The sequence below is a fragment of the Ailuropoda melanoleuca genome, chromosome 11 (genome assembly GCF_002007445.2).
Source record: "Ailuropoda melanoleuca isolate Jingjing chromosome 11, ASM200744v2, whole genome shotgun sequence".
Lineage (NCBI taxonomy): Eukaryota > Metazoa > Chordata > Mammalia > Carnivora > Ursidae > Ailuropoda > Ailuropoda melanoleuca.
In genome coordinates this window covers 26,073,899-26,099,503 of record NC_048228.1, presented here as the reverse complement: position 1 = coordinate 26,099,503, position 25,605 = coordinate 26,073,899, and the positions used below count along the sequence as shown (strand labels likewise).

The window sequence follows — 25,605 nt, the reverse complement described above, 5'->3', positions numbered from 1 at the left end:
ATGGACTCTTTATAGCGCAGTTACGAGTGGTGACATGAATTTATATTCTCCTAGGCCACAGGTTCTCATCAATGCCTCAAGATCCATGTATATATTAAAACTGCATGAAATTATCATATGCATCTGAATTAGGGTTTTCCAGTATGTGCTATTCCATGGGATGCTAGTGTGTAAAATACTCTGAAATGGCACATTTCACAGTAGCTTTTTAGAAATCCCATCATCGTATTAAAGTCTTTGAGGACTTTCATTAAAGAAAGTTTTAAATTTATTTTTAACTTCATTTCCCTATTTATTCTCCCACAGCCTGATCCTTCCTTTTTATAAATATATATTAAATCCATGTGCTGTGACTCTGGTCCAACAGTATGGGTGTGTATTTGTGTCGCACCCTATCCATACAGACTCATCTGTAGTTTATTAGCAATACACTTATAAAGAGACTTGATAGAGCTGTCAGGAAGATCTAACTTTGGGGTGGACACCATTGCCCAAGATGTGTGCCTTAATTTGAAAATCTAGTAATCCAATTTTATCTTCCCCTCAGAGTTGATTGGATTGAAGGAAAGGGATTTGTTTTAATCAGATTCACATGAGGTTAGTGTTTAAAAAGATTTATTTGTCAATTCATAATCAGGAACTCACATTTCCAGTGATCGAAATATGATTTACATCCACTATCCAAAGTGCTTGCATGAAGGGTACCCAGTGTTTCTTGGAGGTGGAGAGGCTTAAGGAGTATTTTATTATCTAGCCCTTAGTGAAGACAGCTTCTTAGTCATCCCTGTCCCTTAGCAGAATTTGCTCGCCTAGTGATTGTATTCGTATCAGCCAATCCAGTGTTTCCCTTCCCAAGACAGTATTGATAAAGACTGCCAAATCAGCTTCAGTGCCCTGAATTGACCACCCGTCCATCTGTTCACATGGGCTCAGAAGTTGGGACAGGTCTCCATTTCTTATTTACCTCTGCCTCCTATCAGCAATGCCAATCTTCTTTACCCTTTTAGCTTCTGTTTACTTATACATAAAATGAGGTGAAAAGTATACCTTCCAGACCAGAAGTCTTTGTGATGACTTATTTCAATAAGACGGCAGTAGATATTTGTCATTGCCAATTTTAGAGGATTGTAGCATTTTAGAACTCCAAAAGACCTTAGATGTAACTTTGTTCATTTCATTCATATTACATTATAGATTTTTTTTAATTGTGATGTGTAGAGATTGTGACTTGCTCAGAAATCCATATCCAGAACTAGAAACCAGATTTTTTATTCTGAATAGCTATTCCCATATGTATAAATCTTGTCTTGCCAGATAAATACTTTTAAAAATCCTTGAAGATAGATAGAGACCCTATTTGATACTACTTCTGGATCCCATAGATTGTGCTTCCAGAAGAAAGAAACTTTTTTGAGGAAAAATAATGTAATAGTCTTTCTGCTTTTATTTTGATAACATTTAAAGTGTGCACTGTAATTTTGGGTGATCTAAAGTATCAGATCTTTTAGCAGAACACAGATGATCAAAGAAGATGAGAGTAACAGAATATGGGGACATATTTCTGATGAATACATCATTATATGATATTTTATTTTTTATATGATATTCTTTTAAAACATCTATGTGTTTGATGTTTCTCATTTTCCTAATGCTTTACCCACTTTACCCACTTAAGAATTTACTTTTTCTGGGGCGCCTGGGTGGCACAGCGGTTAAGCGTCTGCCTTCGGCTCAGGGCGTGATCCTGGCGTTATGGGATCGAGCCCCACATCAGGCTCCTCTGCTGTGAGCCTGCTTCTTCCTCTCCCACTCCCCCTGCTGTGTTCTCTCTCTTGCTGGCTGTCTCTATCTCTGTTGAATAAATAAATAGAATCTTTAAAAAAAAAAAGAATTTACTTTTTCTTCTGAGTAGATCAAATTATTTTATTTATATTATAAAATAATGTTGGCAGTTTTCTTTGGGACGGACACATACTGAAGTATCTTAAATTGATAGCCATTGGTGGGTAATGGGTTTAATGGCATCTCCATTTTAATATTTAAGTAGAATATTCATTTTGCCCTTAAATATAACTTTGTAACACCCTACAAGTTAATTGAATAATTCTTCCAAAATAGGAAGAAGAAAAAGAGCTAGCTTTTCATGATAACTGTAGCGGATTAGGACTAGATTGGTATGAAGATGGAGCTGTTCAAGGTTGTATAGAACTTCTCAGAACACAGATGACATATCCTTTGAGGCAATGGTAGGGAATAAAATAGCTTTGAGAAGGAGCAGATTTCCTGAATACTGTACGGTGCACAGTTGCCAAAATGCATATGTGTAGGAATCGCTAGTATAGTTTTCAATGAAATGCTAGGTATGTTATTATTTTCACATTAATATTTGAGAGCCCCTTGGGGATGTCGCAATTTAGTTGGCTCTAATATAGTTATATTCTACATCTTGATGGTTTTGTTGGGGTTTTTTTTCTTTTTCCATTCTTGATTTTAGGGCTTAAGACAGGATAATGTATCCAGTAATACACAATTAACACATTGAATAATTAAGATCATCTCAGTGAATTGGGTGTTTGTTGTATAATTTGGCTCCAAGACTTTGTTCAGATCTCACTATCTTGATGAGACTTACTCTGACTACACCATTGGACACTGCAGCCTGCAGACCCCTCTCTCTAGTGCTCTCCATCCCTCACTCCCTGCCTTGTTATTTACTTTCCCTCAGTACTCAGCATCATACTATACCATGTAGTTTATTCCTTATTATGTCTATTATTTCTCTCCCCACTAGAATATCAGGTCCAATGAGGCAAGTGTGTTTGTCTCTTTTGTTCAGGGTGTACTACTGTTGGCTACGATAGTGCCTAGCACGTAGGATGTGTTCAATAAGTATTTGTTGAAAAAAAGAATGAATACGTTGACAAGTTATTTTTATGACTCTACCACTGTCATTGTATAAAAACATTAATGATTATGAACTGTCAGAATTTACATAAAGTTCTTATATATTGCTAGAAACCTTTTTGTTGGATATATGTAACTATTTTATTGGAAAAGTCATACCTCAAGTTATAAAAATGAAAGCATTTTCCCCTGTAATTGCCCCTGAGATATACTGTGATAGTCTCCCCCCAACCTCCTCTCCCTATAGTATCTTCTTAACTAGATTCCTTGATTTTTATAGCATCTTTTGGTTATTAGAACAATTTTATTCCAGTCTTATTCATTGTAGAACTCCCAAGTCAAGCCTGATTCAGTATTCCTCTTCTCCAGCACAGGCTTGACCTCTGGTTCCAACACTTGCAGTTGAGAGTAGGAGAGTCTCGCTCAGAATATCTCCCCTGCCACCTATTTTAAGTTCCAGCCACTAGAAGCTTGAGCAGGGCTGGGAAGGGTGAAAAAAGCTTAGGGCACCAGGACTCCTTATTGACCTGAATGAGGTTGCAGGATTTTTCGTGCTGCTATTCTGGTAGCTGACATTGGTCATTGGATGCCCTCTGTGGGGCAGGCGCTCACATACTGGCTCTTTCTTGACACATATGGGTTCTTGTGTGGGGGCTCTTACTGCACAGCTCACCCACGTCTGCTTTGCCATCAGAGTCTACCCTCCAGCCTCCTCCTGCTGGGTTGGCTCGCCCACTGGACAGACTCTACATGAGGTATCAGTGAGGTCAAGCCCAGATAACTACAGCTTCTGTAGTGTATACATTTTTAATTAAAAGTGTCAAGCTTTGGATAGCATGTAGCCTAGTAAGTATGCTCTAGAGGGTATCGTCGTAAGAACTACCAGCTCGCAATGAGCCATTTCAATGATAGGAATAGACTGAAACTGGAAAATCTGAATAGTTTTTATAATTTATGAGAGACAAATAATGCTTGTGACAAATTACATTTCGAATTCTGTTTGGGGATCTTTCCCCTCAGCACATATTAATTTGGTGAGCGTTAGAGAGAGATCAAGAGGAATAAGCCCAAATTTGAGAAACAATCCCAGAATTAACAGATACGTGGTTAATTGGGAACTGATGAGATGATGCTCGTTTTACCCACCGTGAACCAGGTTGACTAGAGTTGCAAACTGTAAGCAGATATGTTTCTAAACTGTCAGTTGTCTCCACATCTTAAACGCAGACTTCTGTCTGTAAGCCTCTTCTGTAATCTTCAGGGACATTCCTCCTGAGTCTCGTCCCTCAAATAGTCTATACGTTATTAAATGTTGTCTCCACTGTTATTTTAAGATAAGGAACAAATTTTAAAACTTCAAACATGGAATTAAATAGTCTCTACTGAGGATTATGAAAAACTTGACAAGGTCTCCCCTCTGAGCATGCAGCACACTGCAGGAGCAGTGCACGCGCTTGTCCTGTGTGCACGGCTACTCGTTAATGCACTTCCAGAAAGCCAGGAACTTTCTCTGAGATTTTGATATGCTGTGTCCTTTTTCAAAAGATGTGAAATGTATCTTCACAGATCCTTAATATTAAGGTTAAAGGTTCTTAAAGGATGAAAATATAAAAGTCAGTTTTGCTATGAAAATATTAATTAACCTCATATTTTCCATGCTTACTGCCTATAGGAAGCATTATATTCCAGTCTTACCATATAGGTTGGATACTTTAATTTTGCTATTGAAAATGTATACTTTGGATTGACTATTTGCCTTTACATTTTTGTTTAATATTAAGTTAATATTAAGCTAATGAAGAATAGGTTTTAATTTCATTAATAATGCCCAAAAACACTTTGCTTCCTACCAGAGTGGGACTTAACAACCATACTAATATTATCTGTTAATGAAGAAAGAAAGTCAAACTAAATGGAATTTCATGGATGCAGAACATAGGGATTGAAACCAACATTATGGTTAGGATTTTAGAGCCCTATACATACAGGTATCTTAATAGGCAATACTGAGGCCCATTGTCCTGCTCATATCCTGAAATAAATGTATAATTGACACAAATTATGTCCCATTTTGGTAGGAAGATTCTAAAATAGATGTGGAGATTAGTATTGTCTATGCAAGTAAAGTCAAATATGTACCTTTACTCAGCATTTTCTATGTCGAGAACGAATTAATTTAACACCAGAATTACCTATAGGGGCAAAGCCTGCCAGTGGAGGTGTTGGACATACACAGTTATCTCCTAAGGTTGATGCTGAAACATAGACCTTAATATTTACAGTCCTTACAAGTACTGCTCTTAAGAATTTACCTCCAGTAATTTGCTTATATCAATAAATATGACTCATCTGATGATGGCAGAATATTTTATGTACTTTTAATATTAGTATGTGAAGTCAAAGGTTTTTTATGGAAAAAACTTCACTGCCTTATAGTATGGCAACTATGCAGATCTATAAATTGACTCTTTTTGTCTCCTTGGGAAAAAAAAACTGACATGAGATTTCAATGATGTTTTTTCTCTTAGAACAGTAAAAGACACACCACCAACAAAATCAATAAACCAAAAAATAAAAGCAAAACAAAAAGCCCTCTTCACAAATTGTAAGCACCATCTACAGCTTTATGTGTTGAGAGATACAGCTACCATTCTTGAGTGATTCAAAAAGAGTCAAATGGTATTGAGCTAAATTACAACCCTAAATGCATATTGGTGAAATGAGATGCTGGTCCATTTGCACACTAATGTGCTATTTTTAAGTCATGCATCATAGCATCTTCAAAGAGGCCTGTCATAATTATGATGGATTAGACTGCAGAGTCAGTCCTAGATGCAGTAATTGTTTCACAGATGCTGCCGATGTGACTTGAATTCATAATAAATTATGTCAGAGAGGCGGGAGAAGGAGCAAAATTAAATACCAAAGGAAAACTGCTGTGGCTAAACCTGTTTTAGTTTTAGGAAACCAAAATGTTAGCTATTAGTCAAAAGATCAGTATTTTCAGCTGAGGATAAATTTGTACCTCTGACATAGAGGATGAAGGATGACATACTTGGCATTTTTTTTAAAGATTTATTTATTTGAGAGAGAGAGAGAGAGAGCACGAGCAGGGGGAGGGGCAGAAGGAGAGGGAGAAGCAGACTGCCTGCTGAGCAGGGAGCTTTACCTGGGGCTCGATCCCGGGACCCCAGGATCATGACCTGAGCCGAAGGCAGACACGTAACTGACTGAGGCACCCAGTGCCCCCATACTTGGAATTTTTACTTAAAGTTCTCAATCTCAAAAAACAAAGAGTTCTCAACCTCTGTCTCAGTATCTTTCTTTCCCTTCCTCTCTCCCTCCTTCCCTATCTTTCTTTCTTTTTCTCTTTCTCCCTTTCTCTCTCTCTCTCGCTCTTTCTCGCTCGCTCACTCGCTCACTCTTGCAGCTTCTGAAACATTATTCAGGAGCATTAGCTGCAATCATAGTGTGACCATAACATATTTTTGCATGTTCCTATATATATTACATTACCTGGTTATAATTTGGCCTTTAGAATTTCCAACAAAATTGGTGATATTTATGGCTGATAGAACTATTCTTTTTCATTTCTTAGAAGGCGATACTTTATGGGAAATATCGGACTATTAAAATAAAGAGATAAGCAAATACTATGACTAATGGGATCTAAATTACAACATTTTAAGTTGTGTTTCAATTGACATCTGTCATTTAAGTAAATAATTTCTAATCTGTCTCTTTAGTCTTTAATAGAAAATACCAGGGGCTTGGTGGCACAGTTGGTTAAGCAACCACGTCTTGGTTTTGGCTCAGATTATGATGTCAGGGTTGTGAGATCCAGCCTTGTGTCAGGCTCCACGCTCAGCACAGAATCCACTTGAGATTCTCTCTCCCTTTCCCTCTGCCCTTCCTGCTCATGCTCTCCCTCTCTCTCCCTCAAAAATAAATAAATCTTTATTTTAAAAATGCCAAAACTGGTTTTAGAATTTGAATGTTATATTTTGTGCATTCTTAACATTTAAGTCACATTGTTACCTTTTTAGGTATGAAGAAACCTCATACTGTACCACATAATCAAAAATCCTGTGTGTGGGGGTGTGTGTGCAATTTAAATAATGAGCTCCCTATTGCATTTTGAATAACAAAGATAACTATTAAAGCAGATAAGCATGTGCCATGTCTTTTCCTAGGTTAAGGGTTCAGTAGTTAGAAAAGTCTCCATAAGTCATTTGTTGAATATTACTAGTTTTTTGTTTTGTTTTGTTTTGTTTTTTAAGGTACTCTACCGGGGCACCTGGGTGGCTCAGTCAGTTGGGCTTCTGCCTTCGGCTCAGGTCATGATCCTGGAGTCCCAGGATCGAGTCCCACTTCAGGCCCCCTGCTCAGCGGGGAGTCTGTTTCTCCCTCTGACCCTCCCCACTCTGGTGCTTTCTCTCTCTCACTCTCTGTCTCTCAAATACGTAAATGATATCTATCTTCAAAAATTAAAAATGTACTCTACCAAGTTTTTTACATAGTCTCCTCTGTACTTGATGACTACTGATATATTCTACTTAAGACACTAGTCCTTTGCCTCAGTGATGTTGATAGACATGTTTGATGAACATTCATTATTATCCTTTTAAAACTGACTTTGACTTGGGGGGATCAGTACTTCTCTCTTACTAAGGCAAGAGGGAATGAAGTTAAATTTCATGAGAAAGATTTTGGTTGATGGTATACAAACCTTGACAGCTAAGAGCATATTTCCCCTCTCCTAAAGTCCTGTGACTTTTGAACAGTCACACTGCCTTACCACAGCCCAGGGCAGTGCAGGATCTGTATGTCTTTGTGTTAGTTCTATTCCATAGCACTTGCCGTGGCTGGGGTTCAACTAATGCTTGGCTGAATGCACAGATGAACTAATGGGTGTTGGGCTCTAGTTCTCTCCATGGCATTACCAGGGAAATTGTCCTCAAGTATTTTAGAGAAAAAATTATCACCAACGCAGCATTGATTAAAAAGATAATCTAGAAAAGTAGCAAAGAAGGTATCAGAGTAACTGTGGCAACTTCAAATTCCATGTACTAAATGTTTACATTTTGTTTTTTATTCTATTCCAATTAAAAGACATGAAACCTTGAAAGGCATGCAGAATGCCCTTAATTGTGCTAATAGTTACAGCCCTACAGACATGTATCCAGAATACTTTATTTTTTCATCCTAATCCTAAAAGGACTCAAATATTGGCAAAGTGAATATATTAATAAAATAAAACCTACTCCCTGAATTATGCCACCAGTCTAGCCCTTGTGGGAGATTATTTTGATGCCTAACCTCAAGCAAGGGAACAGAACTAGATCCTTTCTTATACTCTGAAATGTTTTATACATTGGTAGGACCATGACCACATACTGTCACTCATTTTGGATGTGTAACCGTAAAATTTCTTAGCCTTTGAAAAGCTTAAAACGCAATTCACTGATTCTATGAACACGAGTTTTGTTGTCCAGTATGACTCTGGGTTGATGATTATCAAAATAATATGACATGTACTTGATCTTCAGGAACTTCCGTTCCAGTTTTTTAAAAAAGAAAAGAATATGATTTGTTAATATTTTGGTAGCTCTAACAGTAGTGTGTTAGAACCAGCTTGTAACAGTTTGTGAGAGCAGACTGTAAAATTTTCAGGAATTTTATAAGCTGAATGTTGATAGCTTGAAATTAGCCATGACCCGTAAGAGCATCTCTTCAGGAATATGTTAAAAGCTCGCTATTCATTTTTAAATTGTAACTAATTACTGTAACATGAAGTGTTGGCACCATGAAAAACATTCCTGGGCAGTGTAACCAATCATCCTTACCAGGTTTACCAAAAGCTCTTCTGCCTATACTCTTGCATATAAACTTCATAACGATTTTAAGGGGGAAAACGCCTTAATTTTTATTGGACAGTATCCTCTTAGGTGAGTCACTATACCTAGTGAAAAATTGAGACTCCTAAAATAAAAATTTTCTCTCCTGATTTTTATAGATACAATTTTATTTGGCATAAATTAACCATACACCAACTTCCAAGAACTAGCATTATTTTAAAAAATATTTGAATATTCAGTTGCCCAAGGGAATAGTATCCTCATTGGTACTATACATTATAGTAATTACATGTTCTCTAGTGTAGGACAAAATAAAGAATATTTCATCTCAATCTCAAACCATTCAGCTATGAGAATTCAAAGTATTTCCGATATCACTTACTTACAAGAGCAAATATGAATGAATAAAAATGACTTATATTCCTAGTCTCTAAAAAAGCAAAAGGAATGTCACACAAAAATCTCTGTAGCAAAAATTTACATTCATTCAAAAAACAGTTTAACTTTTGTTAAAAGTTTTGTTTTTTTTCCCCTAAACTTGTAAAAACAGTCTGTTAACTCTAGTTTCACTGACCAGCACATAGATATCTAAAAAAATTATCTTGGCTTTTTAATTTTATATATAAATTACTGACTTTTGTAAGCTTGGAAAAACTACATAAATGACGCTGTAAAGATTATAGTGTCGATGCTTTTTTAAAATATTTCTACAATAAGCAAGATGAACAGGTCTCCTTTCTTTCTTCCTTTTATTAAAAATAAATAATGCTTCCCATGTCAGTATAAAATCGCCAGTGTCAGTGTAAAATTAAAAGTGTGCTGTATAACTAGATTACTGGATCATGTAATATTCTGGGGTACCTACACAAAAAGTATGGTTTTAGGATATATTGAATTTGAATAAAATATCTTTTTCTCTACAATGGTGCTTTATTGGTTTAAATTTTCTGAATCAGATTCATAAACCAGTTACAAGTAATCCTCAAAAAATTATCCTCATCCAAAAATAATACATAATTTTCTTGCTGTCCTTAAAAAAGTTAACCCTGTAGCTTTTCACATCCAGTGGTTATACTCAGTAAAGAAATTGCTGTCATAGACAGAATAGTTCTGTATATAGTTTAAATTAGTATTTAAAGATGGCTATTGTGTTTAAAGCTCCATATATTTCATTGTAAGCCACCTTCATTTGTTCTTAGGAGCTCTTATGCTCATAAAAGATTTGCAAACTCCATCTATTGTAATTCTGCCCTTGACACTTTAAAGAATGTCCAAATTATGTGGAATGGATCATAATAGAGAATAATGTGTTAAATACTTACAGTATTTTATATCTAGAAAATTAAGTAGAACAATATATATTTGATATAGAGCCTGCAAGTTTTATATACTATATAACATAACACAAATGTACATGTGTGTGTATATAAAAACTTTTGATTTGTATGAGTGGGAAATGATTTTACAGTTGCCAAAAGAAAATATTTTTGTTATAGTATTTGGAAAGCTAATTGACCTGGTCTCTGAAGAATTTATCTAGGCTTTTTTCTATGCTCCTTAATTTTTGAAAAATGGTAGTGGCCCTGATTTTGCAGAAACTCCTTACATTAAAGACTACAAATCAATTTTCATTCATGATTCCAGAACCTAAAGGTTTTTTTAATTATTATTAAGGATTATTAATGATCAAGAGTATTAGTCTAGCTCAGAGCTGTCCAATAGAAATACAACATAAACCAAATACAAAATTAAAAATTTTCCAGTACTTACACTAAAACAAGTAAAAATTTAGGAACAAATGAAATTATTTTAATGATATATTTTATTTAAAATATCCAAAATACTATTATTTCAACATGTAATAAATATTTTTAAAAATCAAGGTATTTTATGTTTGTTTTTTTCTGTTATCCACACTAAAGTCTTTGAAATCCAATGTGTATTTACACTTATGCACATCTTCATTTGTGCTCACCACATTTAAAGGGCCCCATAGCTATATGTAACTAGTGGCTATCCACATCTAACCCATCTCTTAACATTGTAGGAAGTTGGTCTAGCAGAAATAAAGAAACCACTTTGCTCTGTTGTTTTCTTGGTCCAATAGGAATTGTGACTTTGCGGTTTAAGTTTTATCTACTAATTAAGTAATATACATGCCTGAAAGTTGCAAAAACAATAATAAAAAGCAGTTTCCTTCCCAGTGCTATTCTCTAGACTCTCCAATCTTTTTTCTGGATGCAAAATATTATTACAATTTTGTTGTATATTCTCCCAGAGCTGATTTTATATTTATTTTTATAAATGTATAGGTTGTAGCATTTTTTAAAAGATTTTATTTATTTATTTGAGAGAGACTGAGACAGCATGAGCAGGGGAGGGGCAGAAGGAGAGAGAAAGAGAAGTAGACTCCGAATTGAGCACAGAGCCCCTGCGGGCTCGACAACCTCAGGGCTTGATCCTGAGATCCTGAGATCATGACCTGAGCCAAAGTCAGACGCTTAACTGACTGAGCCACCCAGGCGCCCCCAGGTTGTAGCATTCTTATACACATTGTTCTGCAGCTTGCTAGATTTCATTTAATTGCTTGGAAATACTTCCACCTGAAAATGTAGGTTGTTTCCAACCATTTACTATTGCAAAAGACTGTGCATACGTCCCGTAACATATATAGGAGCGTATTTGTTAGATAGCTTCTTAAAACTGAAGGGACAAACTCTCTATGAAACTCTGTAGATTATTGCCAGATTGTCCTCCGTGGTATTTGTACTCATTTTCACTCCCATGAACCACACAAGGGAGTGTCTGTTTCCCCACGTGCTTGCCAACATCTTGTATTATCAAACTTTTTGATCTTTGCCAATTTGAGGAAAAAACTGTATCTTGCTGAGGTTTTAATTTACATTTCTTTTCATGAGTGATACTAGACATCATTTTAAACATTTAAGGGCCATTTGCATTTCATTTTCTGTGAACTGTCCATGTCCTTTGCTCATTTTTCTATTCAATGATTGGTTTTTCCCTTGTCAGTTTGTCAGAGTTCTGTATATTAAGAAAAGTTTTATGTGATTCTTAACTTCAGTTACAGGTTTATTTTTGCATGCATAAATTTTACTGAACTTTCTCATTTTTTATGGCTTCTAGATTTTGTGTCATAAAGAACTTACCCAGTCATAAGATTTTTTTTTTAAAGTTTTCTCAGACTGTTTTAGATTTTTTAGGGTTTTGCTTTACATATTTAAGTGTTAGATCCATCTAAAATTCATTTTGGTGTAAGATGTTGGGGGTAGGGGCGCCTGGGTGGCACAGCGGTTAAGCATCTGCCTTCGGCTCAGGGCGTGATCCCGGTGTTATGGGATCGAGCCCCACATCAGGCTCCTCCGCTATGAGCCTGCTTCTTCCTCTCCCACTCCCTGTGCTTGTGTTCCCTCTCTCGCTGGCTGTCTCTATCTCTGTCAAATAAATAAATAAAATCTTTAAAAAAAAAAAAGATGTTAGGGGTAAATCCAACTTTATCATTTTTTCAGAGGACTATCCAGTTGTTCCAGTATCATATTGATTTGCAGTGCCATCAGGATGCCACATTTCTGTGTGTGTTAGAATCAATTTCTGGACATTCTGTTGTTTCATTGGTCTTATTAACATCTTTTATTTACTGATCTTCAAGTACAAGCTGTGTTAAGTACAGTAGCCTTCGTTCCTTTTACTATCTTTTACTTTGGTTACTGCCCTGCCCAGGCCCCTTTACAGTTTTTTTCAGGTTCTTCCTGGCTGTCCAGTTTGTTTATTTTTCCACATGAACTTTAGAGTCAGGTTCTTTAATTCCTCACAACATTGTGCTAGTATTTTTATTGAGAATACATTAAATTAATAAATTCATTTGACAACTACCCAAGAACATACTATACTTGTGTATCTGTCAGTACTGTCTTAAAGATCTACGTAAACAGGCCTTCCACATTTCTTTTTAAGTTTATTCTTAGTGTTTTAAGAATATTTTTTCCTGTTACAGTATTTTATTCCACTAAAGCTTCTGACTGGTTGTTGCTTTTATATATCAAAGCTATTAATTTTCTTACTCAACTACTTTTCTCATAAACTGTAATTGTTTTTCAGTTGATTCTCTTGGTTGACCAGTATACAGTCTTATTATCTATAAATGATAACTTTAGTGTTGCTTTCCAGTGTTTATATCTTATTTCTTCCCCTTTTTCACTTGTCTTGGTTAGTAAGCAATGGCTGTTTTAATAGTTTTTTATAGCCCAAAAGGAAAATAGTCTAGATTTTTTACGTACATCCTTAAAATAAATGTGATGAGAAAAGCTGTGGGAGAATAAAGGATGACTGTACCTTGAATGGAGCAGCATTCATTTTATATGTTGGATTATTTATGTTTTTTAGTACCCATTTCTTCCTGCACTCCAATCATCTGAACTTTGAAATCTCCATCAGTATTGGTCTCAAAAATATTTGAATTAATGAGTGAATGAAGAATGATTGTAACATGAGCAAATTTATATCAATTTTCTGAAACTAATTGGATGCTCACTCTGTACTAAGCACAAAAGCAGAGTATTCTGAAGTTCACAGCCCAGTGAGTAGACAAAATAAAATCGAGTATGATATGTTCAGCAGTAAACCATATACAAGATATAGGAATAACAGAGATGGGAGTGATTAATTCTCTTGGAAAATCAAAGAAGGAGTCATAAAGGAAGTGATACCTGAGACTGTTTCAGAGAAATGCATAGGAGTCACTGGGCAAAGCAGGGGACTAAAAAGGCATCCTAGGCCAACAAAACAACAGCATGGAGGTCTGAAACCATTTACCATGTTTGGGTATTTATAAGCTGTTATTATAGTTGGAGTATAAGCTGTGAGAGTAAGTAGGAGGAGAGAAAAACAGAAATCTGCCTATGAAAAAACCATTTGTAACGGGCAGGAATTCTCAGTAGAAGTGGGCAGTCAGCCCCTGTGAAGGAAGACATAGAATCACCTAGAAACGACATTTTATAAATGGCCCTTCTCACCCCATTCCATTTCCTGGAATAGTAACACTAAAGGGAGCGTGCCTTGTCTTTCAGGCATGTGAGTGAAAGAGTTTGAGAACTACTAAGCCAGGAAAGCATGTTAAGAAGGGTATGACATCAGATTTGCGTTGAGAACATTTCCTTTGGTAACAATTTGAAGGAACCATGAAGGACTAGGGAGAGGACAGGCTGGGCTGGGGAAGAAACCCTCTACAAAGCTACTGCAACAAATAATGAAGCAAAATACTGTGTGTCTGGCTACCAAGTATCAGTGGAGATAATTCAAGGAACATACAGGAAATGGAATTGATAGACCTTAGCAAGTGATGGGATGTATAAGGTACTAGAGAAGAAAGAAAGGAGGTAATCTTTCTCTATGGTTCTTAGCATTTTGACAAAAAGAATTATTTGGGAAGTAAGTTGATTCTATTTACTAATACAGTATGAGCTTCCTACATTAGCTGGTGATTTCGATCATATTTGTTCTCCATGACCGTAAATATTTGAGAGTTGCTGGGAATATAAGAACAATCAGTTCCTGAGTAGCTATTGGTTGTCACTCTGAAACATGAAAATGAGTATCGCAGTTTGCTATGTCTGGGAATTTCAGTATCATGAATGCCGTGCTTATTCTCTCAGATTTATTAGTAGTGCTAATATGTATTAACGTGCTTCAATTTCTGTTTCCATGCTCTTTAGAATTCATTCAGAGGGCAGCCTTGTGGATGGCCCCGAAGCAAGCCTGATGGAACAGGATAGAACCAACCATGTGGAGGGCAACAGACTAAGTCCATTCCTGACACCATCTCCTTCTCCCATCTGCCAGACAGAACCTCTGGCTCTAAAGCTCCAGAATGGAAGCCCATTAACTGAGAGACCTTATCCAGAAGTAAATGGAGACACCAAGTGGCAGTCTTTCAAAAGTTATTATGGAATACCCCCTATGAAGAGAAGCCAGAATAGTCGCGTGAGTCCGGACTTTATACAAGAAGGTAGAGGGTATTCCAGGTGCTTACAGAATGGAGGAATAAAGCGTACAGTTAGCGAACCGTCTCTCTTTGGGCTTCATCAGAACAAGAAATTGAGACAAGACCAAAAGGCTAATGGAGAAAGAAAGAACTTCGGGGAAAGCCAAGAAAGAAATCCAGGCAAAGGCAGCAGTCAACTGAATGTCTCCGACTTGAGCGATAAGAGAGAATCTGTGAGCTCTGTAGCCCAAGAAAATGCAGTTAAAGATTTCATCAGTTTCTCAACACATAACTGCAGTAGGTCTGAAAAACCAGAGCTTCAGATTCTGAATGAGCAGGAAGAGAAAAATGCGAACTACCATGACAAGAACATTGTATTACTTCTTAAAAACAAGGCAGTGCTAATGCCTAATGGTGCTACAGTTTCTGCCTCTTCCATGGAAAACACACATGGTGAACTCCTGGAGAAAACACTGTCTCAATATTATCCAGATTGTGTTTCCGTTGCGGTGCAGAAAACCACATCTCACATACATGCCATTAACAGTCAGGCTACTAATGAGTTGTCCTGTGAGATCACTCACCCATCGCATACCTCAGGGCAGATCAATGTCCCACAGACCTCGAACTCTGAGCTGCCTCCAGAGCCAGTTGCAGTGGTGACTGAGGCCTGTGATGCTGACAAAGCCAGTAAGACAGCTGCAGTGATAGGGACCTGTCCCTTTCAGAAACCAGAAAAACAAAAATCAGTTTTTGACATTTGCCCGTCACGTGCCGAAAACAGTCCTATCCAAGGAACCACAAAGCTGGTATCTGGTGAAGAATTCTGTTCAGGTTCCAGCAGCAATTTGCAGGCTCCCGGTGGCAGCTCTGAACGGTATTTAAAGCAGAATGAAACAAATGGTGCTTACTTCAAGCAAAGCTCAGTGTTCACTAAGGATTCCTTTTCTGCCCCTACCACACCACCACCATCACAATTGCTTCTTTCTCCCCCTACTCCTCTTCCACAAGTTTCCCAGCTTCCTTCAGAAGGAAAAAGCACTCTGAACGAGGGAGTTTTGGAAGAACACCATCACTACCCCAACCAAAGTAACACAGCTCTTTTAAGGGAAGTGAAAATAGAGGGTCAGCCCGACGCTCAGCCATCCCTGAGTCCTAATCCATCCACACATGCATCCAACCACTCTCTGATGCTTCCAGAAAGGCCTCAGAATAATTGTGTTAACAAAAATGACAGGCAGACTCTAGTGTCGATGACTGTTCCAGCATGTTCTGAGAAAGCAAGACAAATATCAGAACACCTCAAGCATAACCCACCAATTCTTGGTAGCAGTGGGGATCCACAGGACCACTGCCAGCAGTTGATGGGACACAAAGAGCAAGATATTCCGAAGGGTCGAGACAAGGAACAAACACGAGGTCTTGTGCTTCCAGCACAGCCCTATCTGAAACCAGGTTGGATTGAACTGAAGCCCCCTCACTTTCATCAGGCAGAATCCCACCCAAAATGTCATGAGGCATCACTGCGGTCAGTTCTTCAGTATCAGTCCAACCCTGCCAATCAAACGACCTCCAAACAATACACTGGAAATTCCAGCCTGCCTGGGGGGCTCCCAGGGCAGGCTTACATCCAGAAAATAATGCAGCCAGAGCAGAGGCCACAAAGGTACCAAGGCGAGATGAATCAAGGGCAGTCTCAAGGTACAGTGGACCAGCAGCTCCAGTTCCAAAAACCCTCACTCCAGGTGCACTTCTCCAAGACAGACCCTTCATCCAAAGCTCATGTGCAGTCAGTGTGCACCCACAGGTTTTATTTTGAACAAAGACCAGATTCCCAAACTGAGAAACTCATACCCCCAACATTAAAACAGCACTTGAATCAGCAGGCTCCAGAGACTGAGCCATTCTCAAACTCACACCTTTTACAACACAAGCCTCATAAGCACACGGCACAAACACAAACACAACCATCCCAGAATTCACTTCTCTCTCAAAACCAGCAGCAGCAGCAGAAATTACAAATGAAGAATAAAGAACAAATGCCCCAGGCTTTTTCTCATGCCCAAGACAACAGTGATCAGCAAAGAGAAGGATCATTCTTTAGCCAGATTAAAGTGGAAGAATGTTTCCGTGGTGAAAATCAGTATTTGAAATCAAATGAGTTCCAGACTCATAATACTCAAATGGGATTGGAGCAAGCACAGAGCATGAATAGTAGAAATTACCCCTATGGTCAGATCTTGAAATCAAATGCAAGCAAACTACAGATTTCTTGCTCAAACAATACACACCTAGTTCCCGAAAATAAAGAACAGACTATAAATCCTGAACTCTTCGCAGGAAACAAGACCCAAAACTTGCATCACAGGCAATATTTTCCAAATAATGTGACTCCAAAGCAAGATGTTCTTCATAGGTGCTTTCAAGAACAAGAGCCGAAGCCTCCACAAGCTTCAGTTCTCCAGGGATATAGAAGTAGAAACCAAGATATGTGTGGCCAGCAAGCAGCACAACTCCCGCAGCCAAGGTACCTGGTGCAAAACCAAGCAAATGCTTTCCCTGTGTCTGACCGGGGAGCAAGTCACATTCAGACCCCACCCCAGAAGGACGTTCAAAAGCATGCTGCTCTAAGGTGGCACCTCTTGCAGAGGCAAGAACAGCAGCAAGCACAACACCCCCAGACCGAGTCTTGTCATGATCAGATGCACAGGCCAATTAAGGTCGAACCTGGATCCAAGCCCCATACTTGTATGCGCCCCATGTCAGCACAGCCAGAGAACAAAACGTGGAAGAAGATAACTAAGCAAGAGATTCCACCCCCGAATTGTGATAATGTGCAGCAAAGGAGCATCCTTGAGACCATGGAGCAACATCTGAAGCAGTTTCAGGTCAAATCATTATTTGACCATAAGGCTCTAACTCTCAAATCACAGAAGCAAGTAAAAGTGGAAATGTCAGGGCCAGTCACAGTTTTAACTAGACAGACCACTGCTGCAGAACTTGATAGCCACACCCAAGCTTTAGAGCCGCAAGCAGCTCCTTCTTCAGAAAAGACACCAACCAAAAGAACAGCTGGTTCTGTTCTCAATAACTTTTTAGAGTCACCTTCCAAATTACTCGATACTCCTATAAAAAATTTATTGGATACACCTGTCAAGACTCAGTACGATTTCCCATCATGCAGATGTGTAGGTAAGTGCTAGAACTGCTCCGAGACGCATGGTGTTTGTCCAGAACTAGCAAATTCATCTCCAGATATGGGATTTTCTTTCTTTTTTTAAAAAAAAAATCTTGAGTCTGGCAGCAGTTTGTAAAGGCTCATAAAAAACCTGAAGCTTACATTTCTTGTCTTTAAATTACAGATGCTTGTGCTGTGCAAGAGAGAACTTCACTTACATTCAGTTTTTCCAAAAAACTTAAAACAATGTGCATGCTCATTTCTTCCTCTAATCAAACCCTTTAAAGTGTAAAGGTATCTGTTTTAGATTAATCAGTCTGTTTAACTATTTGTGTATCATCTCTTGGAGAGACGCCTGGGCATCTCTAAAAACATCTGTTAAAATGAGAAAAATAACTGCTATATGCAAATTAATGTGGGAGCTTTTTAATATGTATTAATTCAAGGTTGAACATATTAGTGGTTTTACATTAATTTCTAGATGGGGGGAATTATCTTCAGTCTTGGTGAGTTGGGGGAAATTGTAATGCTGAAGTTCTGAATACCCATGACATTGCCCTTCCTGCATTTATTCACTTGAAATATTGTATAATTTATATTCACTTTGATTCTGTTTTCTCTTTAAAGTGTCATCTTTTTTATAGAAAATATGTTTTTTTTCTTTTCTTTTTTCAAACCAACACGTTTTTGTTAAAATTCAAGATACATGATAGGTCTGTTGGAATAGGGAAACATTTTGCTGATAGATGCTTGTGTATATATATAATACATATAAAGTATATATAAAGACTTTATTATAGTCCCTCAGCGTGGAGACAGTAGACGACATTTGAAAAAAACAAATGTTAAACTGATATGGCCAGTGGTCCACGCACCTCATGTTCTTCCTCTTACAACGGGACACCCCGCATTTTGTACAAGAATGGAGGGATGAGCCATACCGCCCCCTTGTGTGGCTAACATTAGGTTGCCTCAGGGGTGCCGTACCACACATGTCATAGATAACATTAGGTAAGTTCTAAGCGTCTGCAGTCTCTTCTCCCATCACCCTAACCTCTCCTCCCACTTTCCATCTTCGATAGTCTACAAGAACCTCTTCCTTTTACCTGACCCTCTCTCCAGTATTTTCTCTCCTCATAAATTGTTCTAAAGCACATACAAATATGGGTCTGGAATCAATATTCTTATTTTTGAAACACAGCAATTAAACGTTGAGGGGAAACAAGAGGAAAAAAAGGTACCTTCACAATAAAAACTGAGCAATATCCTGGGGGTGAGTTAAGACAGGAAATTTTATTTTTAATCTTTTAACATCCAAGTAGCAGGCAGTCTTCTAGTTAGCTATAAAAATTTTTTTCAGTTCAAAAAATTGGATTGTAGTCGGTATTACATATAATATATTCTAATTCCCTGTTTTGTTTAGTTCCACTTATTTTGTTTAAAATAAATAATTTCTTATTCCGTATCTGAAATGTAATTTAATATATTTTTATCCAACAGCCAGCATGTACATATACTTAATTATTTGGCACATTTTCTAATAGATTAGTCCATCAATTTATTCATTTTAAAGAAAAAAAATGTTTAAAGTCACATTTAGGGCCCTTAATGTGCAGTTGGGGGATAAGCTTTGTGGATGTAGCCTTTATATTTAGTATAATTGAGGTCTAAAATAATAATCTTCTATTATCTCAACAGAGCAAATTATTGAAAAAGATGAAGGTCCTTTTTATACCCATCTAGGAGCAGGTCCTAATGTGGCAGCTATTAGAGAAATCATGGAAGAAAGGTAATTAACGCAAAGGCACAGGGCAGATTAACGTTTATCCTTTTGTATATGTCAGAATTTTTTCAGCTTTCACATACAAAGCAGTAAACAATTGTAAATTGAGTAATTATTAGTAGGCTTAGCTATTCTAGGGTTGCCAGCACTCCACACTGTGCTATTCACCAGAGAGTCACAATATTTGACAGGACTAATAGTCTGCAAGCTGGCACAGGCTGCCCACTTTGAGATGGATGCCAGAAAACCCAGGCACGCACGAGAACCAGCCAGCCCGCCTGCCAGGCACAGGGGTGTTGGCACAGGCTGCAAAAAGAGGCCCCACTCTCACTTTCCCACTTGATGATAAAGTGTTGAAAGAAGAAAGAGAGGCTAAATGTGGTATAAGAAAGGAACCATTGAGTTAAATTCACCTAGAGCTGTAAATGAGTAGTTATCTCTAAGGAAGTTGTCCCTTAGTATGAGCAGAGGGTAAGTGTGAGATGCTGAATAGAAATAGAGACAGATTCTATTTATAGCTTCATTTTTTTTTTTTACTGTCAGTCACAGGTAGGCACGTATTTATCTAAATCTACACAGTTAGTCCTGCATGTAGAAGACGTTTGAGTGAGACAATCAATGCAGACAGAGACTTTCATATAGGTATCCACAGGTGTGAGCTGTTAACTACGCTAGGGGGCCTTTAAGAGGTAGGCAGTGTTATCATCAAAATACGTTAGGAGACATTGTGGGCAGCAAGGACATATTTGGTATCATTCCTGCCCAGTTTACAAATTATCCATTTCTAAATTAGTATCTAGAAATTCACTAAATAATCCTCTAGTAGCCTGACAGATACAGTGAATTTCCCTAAGTGCCTTTTGTTATTAGCAAGTACTAAGTAGTGCCTTGGTCATAAGGGAGAATATAATCTATCCCTAGAACTATCCTATATTTTCAAAATTGCTGGATGCTAGTTATTTACAAGCCATCTTTAAAAAATGGTAGAGATCCTTTGAAGAACAGTTCTAACTAAAATCTGTTGTGATTCCCCAAGTTTAAAAATAGCTAAATTTAGGAAAGGACAAAAATCAAATAGTATATATCTTAGAAGACTGAATTTAACAAATTTAAAAAAGTTTTGTGCTTTGTGAAATTGTCTAAAAATAAGCTTTCCCGTTTATTTTCACCCAACATATAATTTCAAAATAGTTCATTACAATTATCAATATATTTTGATACCAGAGAAATACAAAGCTTAAAGTCTATTATCCAGTTTGCTTGGCTTAGACTTGTTTTTTAAAAATAAATTAAACCATTCACTTCTCAGGATGTGGTCATAGAATAAAATTATGCTCAAATGTTCACTATTTTGGTTGCCTCAGTTTCATTTGCTAATTCTATGTGTGTGTGTTTCTGTGGATTTCTTTTAAGGTTTGGACAGAAGGGTAAAGCTATTAGGATTGAAAGAGTCATCTATACTGGTAAAGAAGGCAAAAGTTCTCAGGGATGTCCTATTGCTAAATGGGTAAGTGTGACCTGACAAGGCCTTTGGTCTTCAGTCTTGGGCATTTTGATTCGTTAATCTAACCCTGAGAATTGGGTTACCAGATCAAAGAGTCGTTTATGCCAGTTGAAACGAACATTGCTTATCTTTATTTTGTGTTAGCTCTTAAGAAAAAGGCAGATTAGTTTTTTGTTTTGTTTTGTTTCATTATGTTCAGTCAGCCACTGTATAGGACATCATTAGTTTTTGATGTAGTCAATGATTCATCAGTTACGTAAAGCGTGTACTAAACTCTATTTAATTGAAAGAATTTAATGGAGAGGAGGAGGTCCATTCAAATTGATAAAAAGTGTACTTCTTTCTGGTTTGTGAAGTCATCCTTAATCCTTAAATACCTTCCATTAATCTTCGTATTGCCTTTTTTGAAAGCCTTGAACTTTGCGAAGAAGACCTGCTTGTCTTCCATATAGCTCTAGCTCTAATGCAGGGGTCATCGCCCCTCCCTGTACTGCTACTGTCCGCTAAACATTGAGCAGTTTTGCATCTCTCCCGGTTCTGACCCCATTTTATAGATGGGTAGCAAAAGGCAAGTTTCAGGTGCTGGCTGTTGCCCTAATTGTGACCCAGACATGAAAGAATATGCATACATAAATCAGTGCGCTCCTCTGCCACAAATGACCCTTGTTTTGTTTTGGTTGGGGTGGGGGTGTTGGGGTGGAATGGGGACCCGCACAGGTGGTTCGCAGAAGCTGCAGTGAGGAGAAGCTGCTGTGTTTGGTGCGGGAGCGAGCCGGCCACACCTGTGAGGCCGCAGTGATTGTGATTCTCATCCTGGTGTGGGAAGGAATCCCATTGTCCCTGGCCGACAAACTCTACTCTGAGCTCACTGAAACGCTGAGGAAGTACGGCACTCTCACCAATCGCCGGTGTGCCCTGAATGAAGAGTAAGTGAAGCCTCCCCTCTCTTTCCACTGACAGGAAACCTGATCATGGGTCTGACCCAAGGGACTGGAACCTGCATTTTTACAGTTATAAAATGGGGACCAAAATGCCTGTTTTACAGTCATGCAGGAGGAGGTTGGATTTGCTAACGTGGGTAATTTGCGGTGATTTCGTTAACTATTTCGTACCTTCAGACAGGGCAGCTTGCTGAAAGTCTCAATGTCTGTACCCACATCATGAACTCAATCGTGCCATAATATTTTTATTTCCACAATAGTAATAACTGTTGCTTTCATTTTTACTGCTACTGAATAAGCAAGAAATTAGCGGCTATGGACATGCATTATTTTCAAGGAATAGAAACACCTGGAGTAGGAGAGCAGGGGTATGCAGTGAACATATAGCACATGTAAGTGCTACTGTGTTTTTGTTAACCTCGTCCAGTTCAGGAAGTTTAAGTCTTCAGTTGGAGAAAGCGTCATTATGACTGTTCCTCTGCTGTGTTATTCCTGTATAACATTAGAATACAGGAGAATTCGTAGTGCTACACTGAACTCCTATAGGACTTACTCTACTCACTATTGGTTCTAAAATAATTTTAATTTTGCACTTCCTCCTTTAGTCTCCTTTTCTCTGTATTCACCAAACTAAATGTCGTTTACTGAACTGATGGAAATACTCATTGCAACAGCCCACTGCTACCTTAATTTGTTCCTTTGCCTTCCTTTGTGACTGACACTGCTTTCTAACTTCACGTTGACATGGGTTTTCTCTGGGTCATGGGAGGTGTGTAAATCATCTATAAATAATATGCCTAGGAAAGTTACTTTTCATATATGAAAGTGTGACTTGGCTTCCTGTGGTAGTTATGACCCAAAATGTCATGGTGTGTACCTCACGGCCATAAACCCACCTTTATAAACGATGTGTTGGAAGATAGAATGCTGATTCATACATAACGCAGGACTCATAAACTCACGACAGACTGCTTCAGGTGTGAAATACTAGTCAGCCATCCTAATTTCCCTTGTTCCTTTTTAAATGCCTTTAATCAGAAAGAAAATGAAAGTTAAGGCACCTTGGGATGATGTCAGTGATAGTATTTTTGTCAGGGATTAAGTATCTGCTTTGTTTTTTGTTTTGTTTTGTTTTGTTTTATAAAGCAGACTTCTTCTTAGACTTGGTGGCTTGAACTTCTAAACCACCCAAGAACTTCTTGTGAAAATAACAGTTGTTTTATTTAAATTTCTTGAAGTGTCATGCAAACCGTATTTCCCATTCTATGTAACTAATTTAATTTTCAGTTATTCTATATCTCTGCTATTTTTCCCCTGTTGGCTTTTCTATAATTTCTACAAATGCTACTGCCTAAAATGGAATCTGACATATAGAAAGAAATTCCATGTTAAGAACTTTCCTAAATTGTGTTATTTTGCATTTAAAATCCATGAACAATGGTTGGGCCAGGGTCTAAGAAAAATTATAGTTTAACTGGTCTAAACAGGAGGTGAGTACAAAACTATTAAAAGATGTGCTTCATATTAAGACATTTTAAAGGGCAGTCTGAATACTTTTGCTTCTCTTTGTCTGGAATTTCAAAAGGTAAAGGTAATTATTTAGATGAAGTTTTAGCTTTGGATTATCCATACTTAAAACAATTCTCCAAAAACAAAACAACATATACAATTAAAATAGACACTTACCAATGGCAATAGAGACTTCATTCAGATGTAGTTTTTGAAGTTTCTAATACCCCATAAAATAAATTTTATGTCTGGTGGATGTTAAAATTATGACTTTGCCAAAAACAGAGGATAATCTCAAATTGGGGCTGCTAACTCAGTTTAATATTCAAAGCTGTATGCACCTCATCTCTGAGTTCTTACAAATCCCAATGCCTACATGCAACATAACCACCCACTGTGAGTCCAGAAAAGAACTCTGAGAGTATCTTCCAGTGGGAAAGTCAAAAATGGATTTTTACGTTTCCTTTGAGCCTAACCAGCTGTTTCTTCTTTAAAGATTTCCCTATGAGATTTCCATTTTATGCCTCAGCCTAACCAATATTTTTTTGGCAAGTAAGAGTTGTGGGAGTGTATCTGTCATTGTTAAGAGGTCAAAGCCAGAAATGTGTGCTACCATGCTGGGTGATGTTAAATTTTTTACGTTAACATTATAAAAATTTTCAAGCATGCATAAATGGAGGAGTGAAGGGTAATGAATTCCCAGGGACCCATTATGTACCTTTAGTACTTATCAACATTTTATCAATATTGTTTCACATATTTCCCCGACACTTCCCGCCCCCATGGCCACCCCCACCGGTGTTTTAAAGCAAAACACAGATACCATCTCACCTATGTACATTTCAGTGTGTATCTCTAACAGATAAACACTTTTATTTTTTTTTCCATAAAACCTAGTTACAGTGTCATGTCAGTGATTCTTTAATATCATTTCATGTTCAGAACATGTTCAGATTCCCTAACAGGATCCCTAATGGATCCTGTTTCAAAATAATAATAATGATAATAATAATAATAAATTAAAAGATATTGACAACAAGAAAGCCCATATCTTGTATTTGATTGAGGCTTTTGAGTGGTCCCAGTGCATGCCTATTGTCTAGCATAATTACTAATAGAACTTCCTTTCCAAAAAAAAAAAAAAAAGATAGAACTTCCTTTCACTCTCAAAAGTATTCTTAATTTGAAAGATATTAGATGATTCATAAGCCTCTTTTTGTTTATAACAGCTCCCCCTCTCTTTTTAATGAGTTATTTGTTAAACAGACTATATCATTAGCTCTATAAAATTTCCCACATTCTGGATTTGTTTGATTGAACATTCATTTTGTTCAACTACTCCTCTATCCCAACTGTCTTTTGTACACTGATATTGAGAGACTTAAACAAGTTATGTGTGTATACATGTGTGTATATATTGGCAGAAATGTTTCATAAGAGGTGATGAAATAATCTTAGTTCTCCATATCCAGGAAGACTTATAACGTCTGCTTTGTTCCATTCTTGGTGATGTTAGGAGTGTTCAGTGAGTTCAGGACTGTCAGCTTCGGCACCGTCAGGTTTCCCAGAAAACTCCCACCTGACGGTGCTGCATATTCATTGAGGATTATTGCCTGTTTCCATTATTTTGAGTTTGCAAATAGATAATTTTCCTGTTTTTTGAAGTCTACATTTGTTAGATTTAACAAATATTTGATAGCGTTTCTAAACTTGCACAAGTTGAATATGTGAACTAATTTGTAGTTTAATGTTGTTGGGTTTTTTTTCTGTTAGAGGTCCAGATGATAACTCAAAGGTTGAGAATGTTTTTAAAAATCTGTTATAGAGATGAATATTTTTATTACAGTTGCTTTACTTATCTGTCATTTACCCATGAGCCAAATTGAGTCATATTAAATGAGGCTGCCATGTGCTAATTCTAATATTATTT

The 25,605-nt window shown here is 37.4% G+C and overlaps 1 protein-coding gene across 1 annotated transcript in view; it reads left to right on the top strand.

The window, feature by feature from the left end:
- Positions 1–25,605, top strand: part of TET2 (tet methylcytosine dioxygenase 2) — a 125,239-nt gene that overhangs the window by 64,147 nt on the left and 35,487 nt on the right. The window contains exons 3-6 of the mRNA XM_002926670.4: positions 14,492–17,952; positions 19,637–19,727; positions 21,135–21,228; positions 21,943–22,151. Coding sequence (XP_002926716.1) covers positions 14,538–17,952; positions 19,637–19,727; positions 21,135–21,228; positions 21,943–22,151 — 3,809 coding nt within the window. The 5' untranslated portion in view covers positions 14,492–14,537. The remainder of the gene's footprint in view (positions 1–14,491; positions 17,953–19,636; positions 19,728–21,134; positions 21,229–21,942; positions 22,152–25,605) is intronic.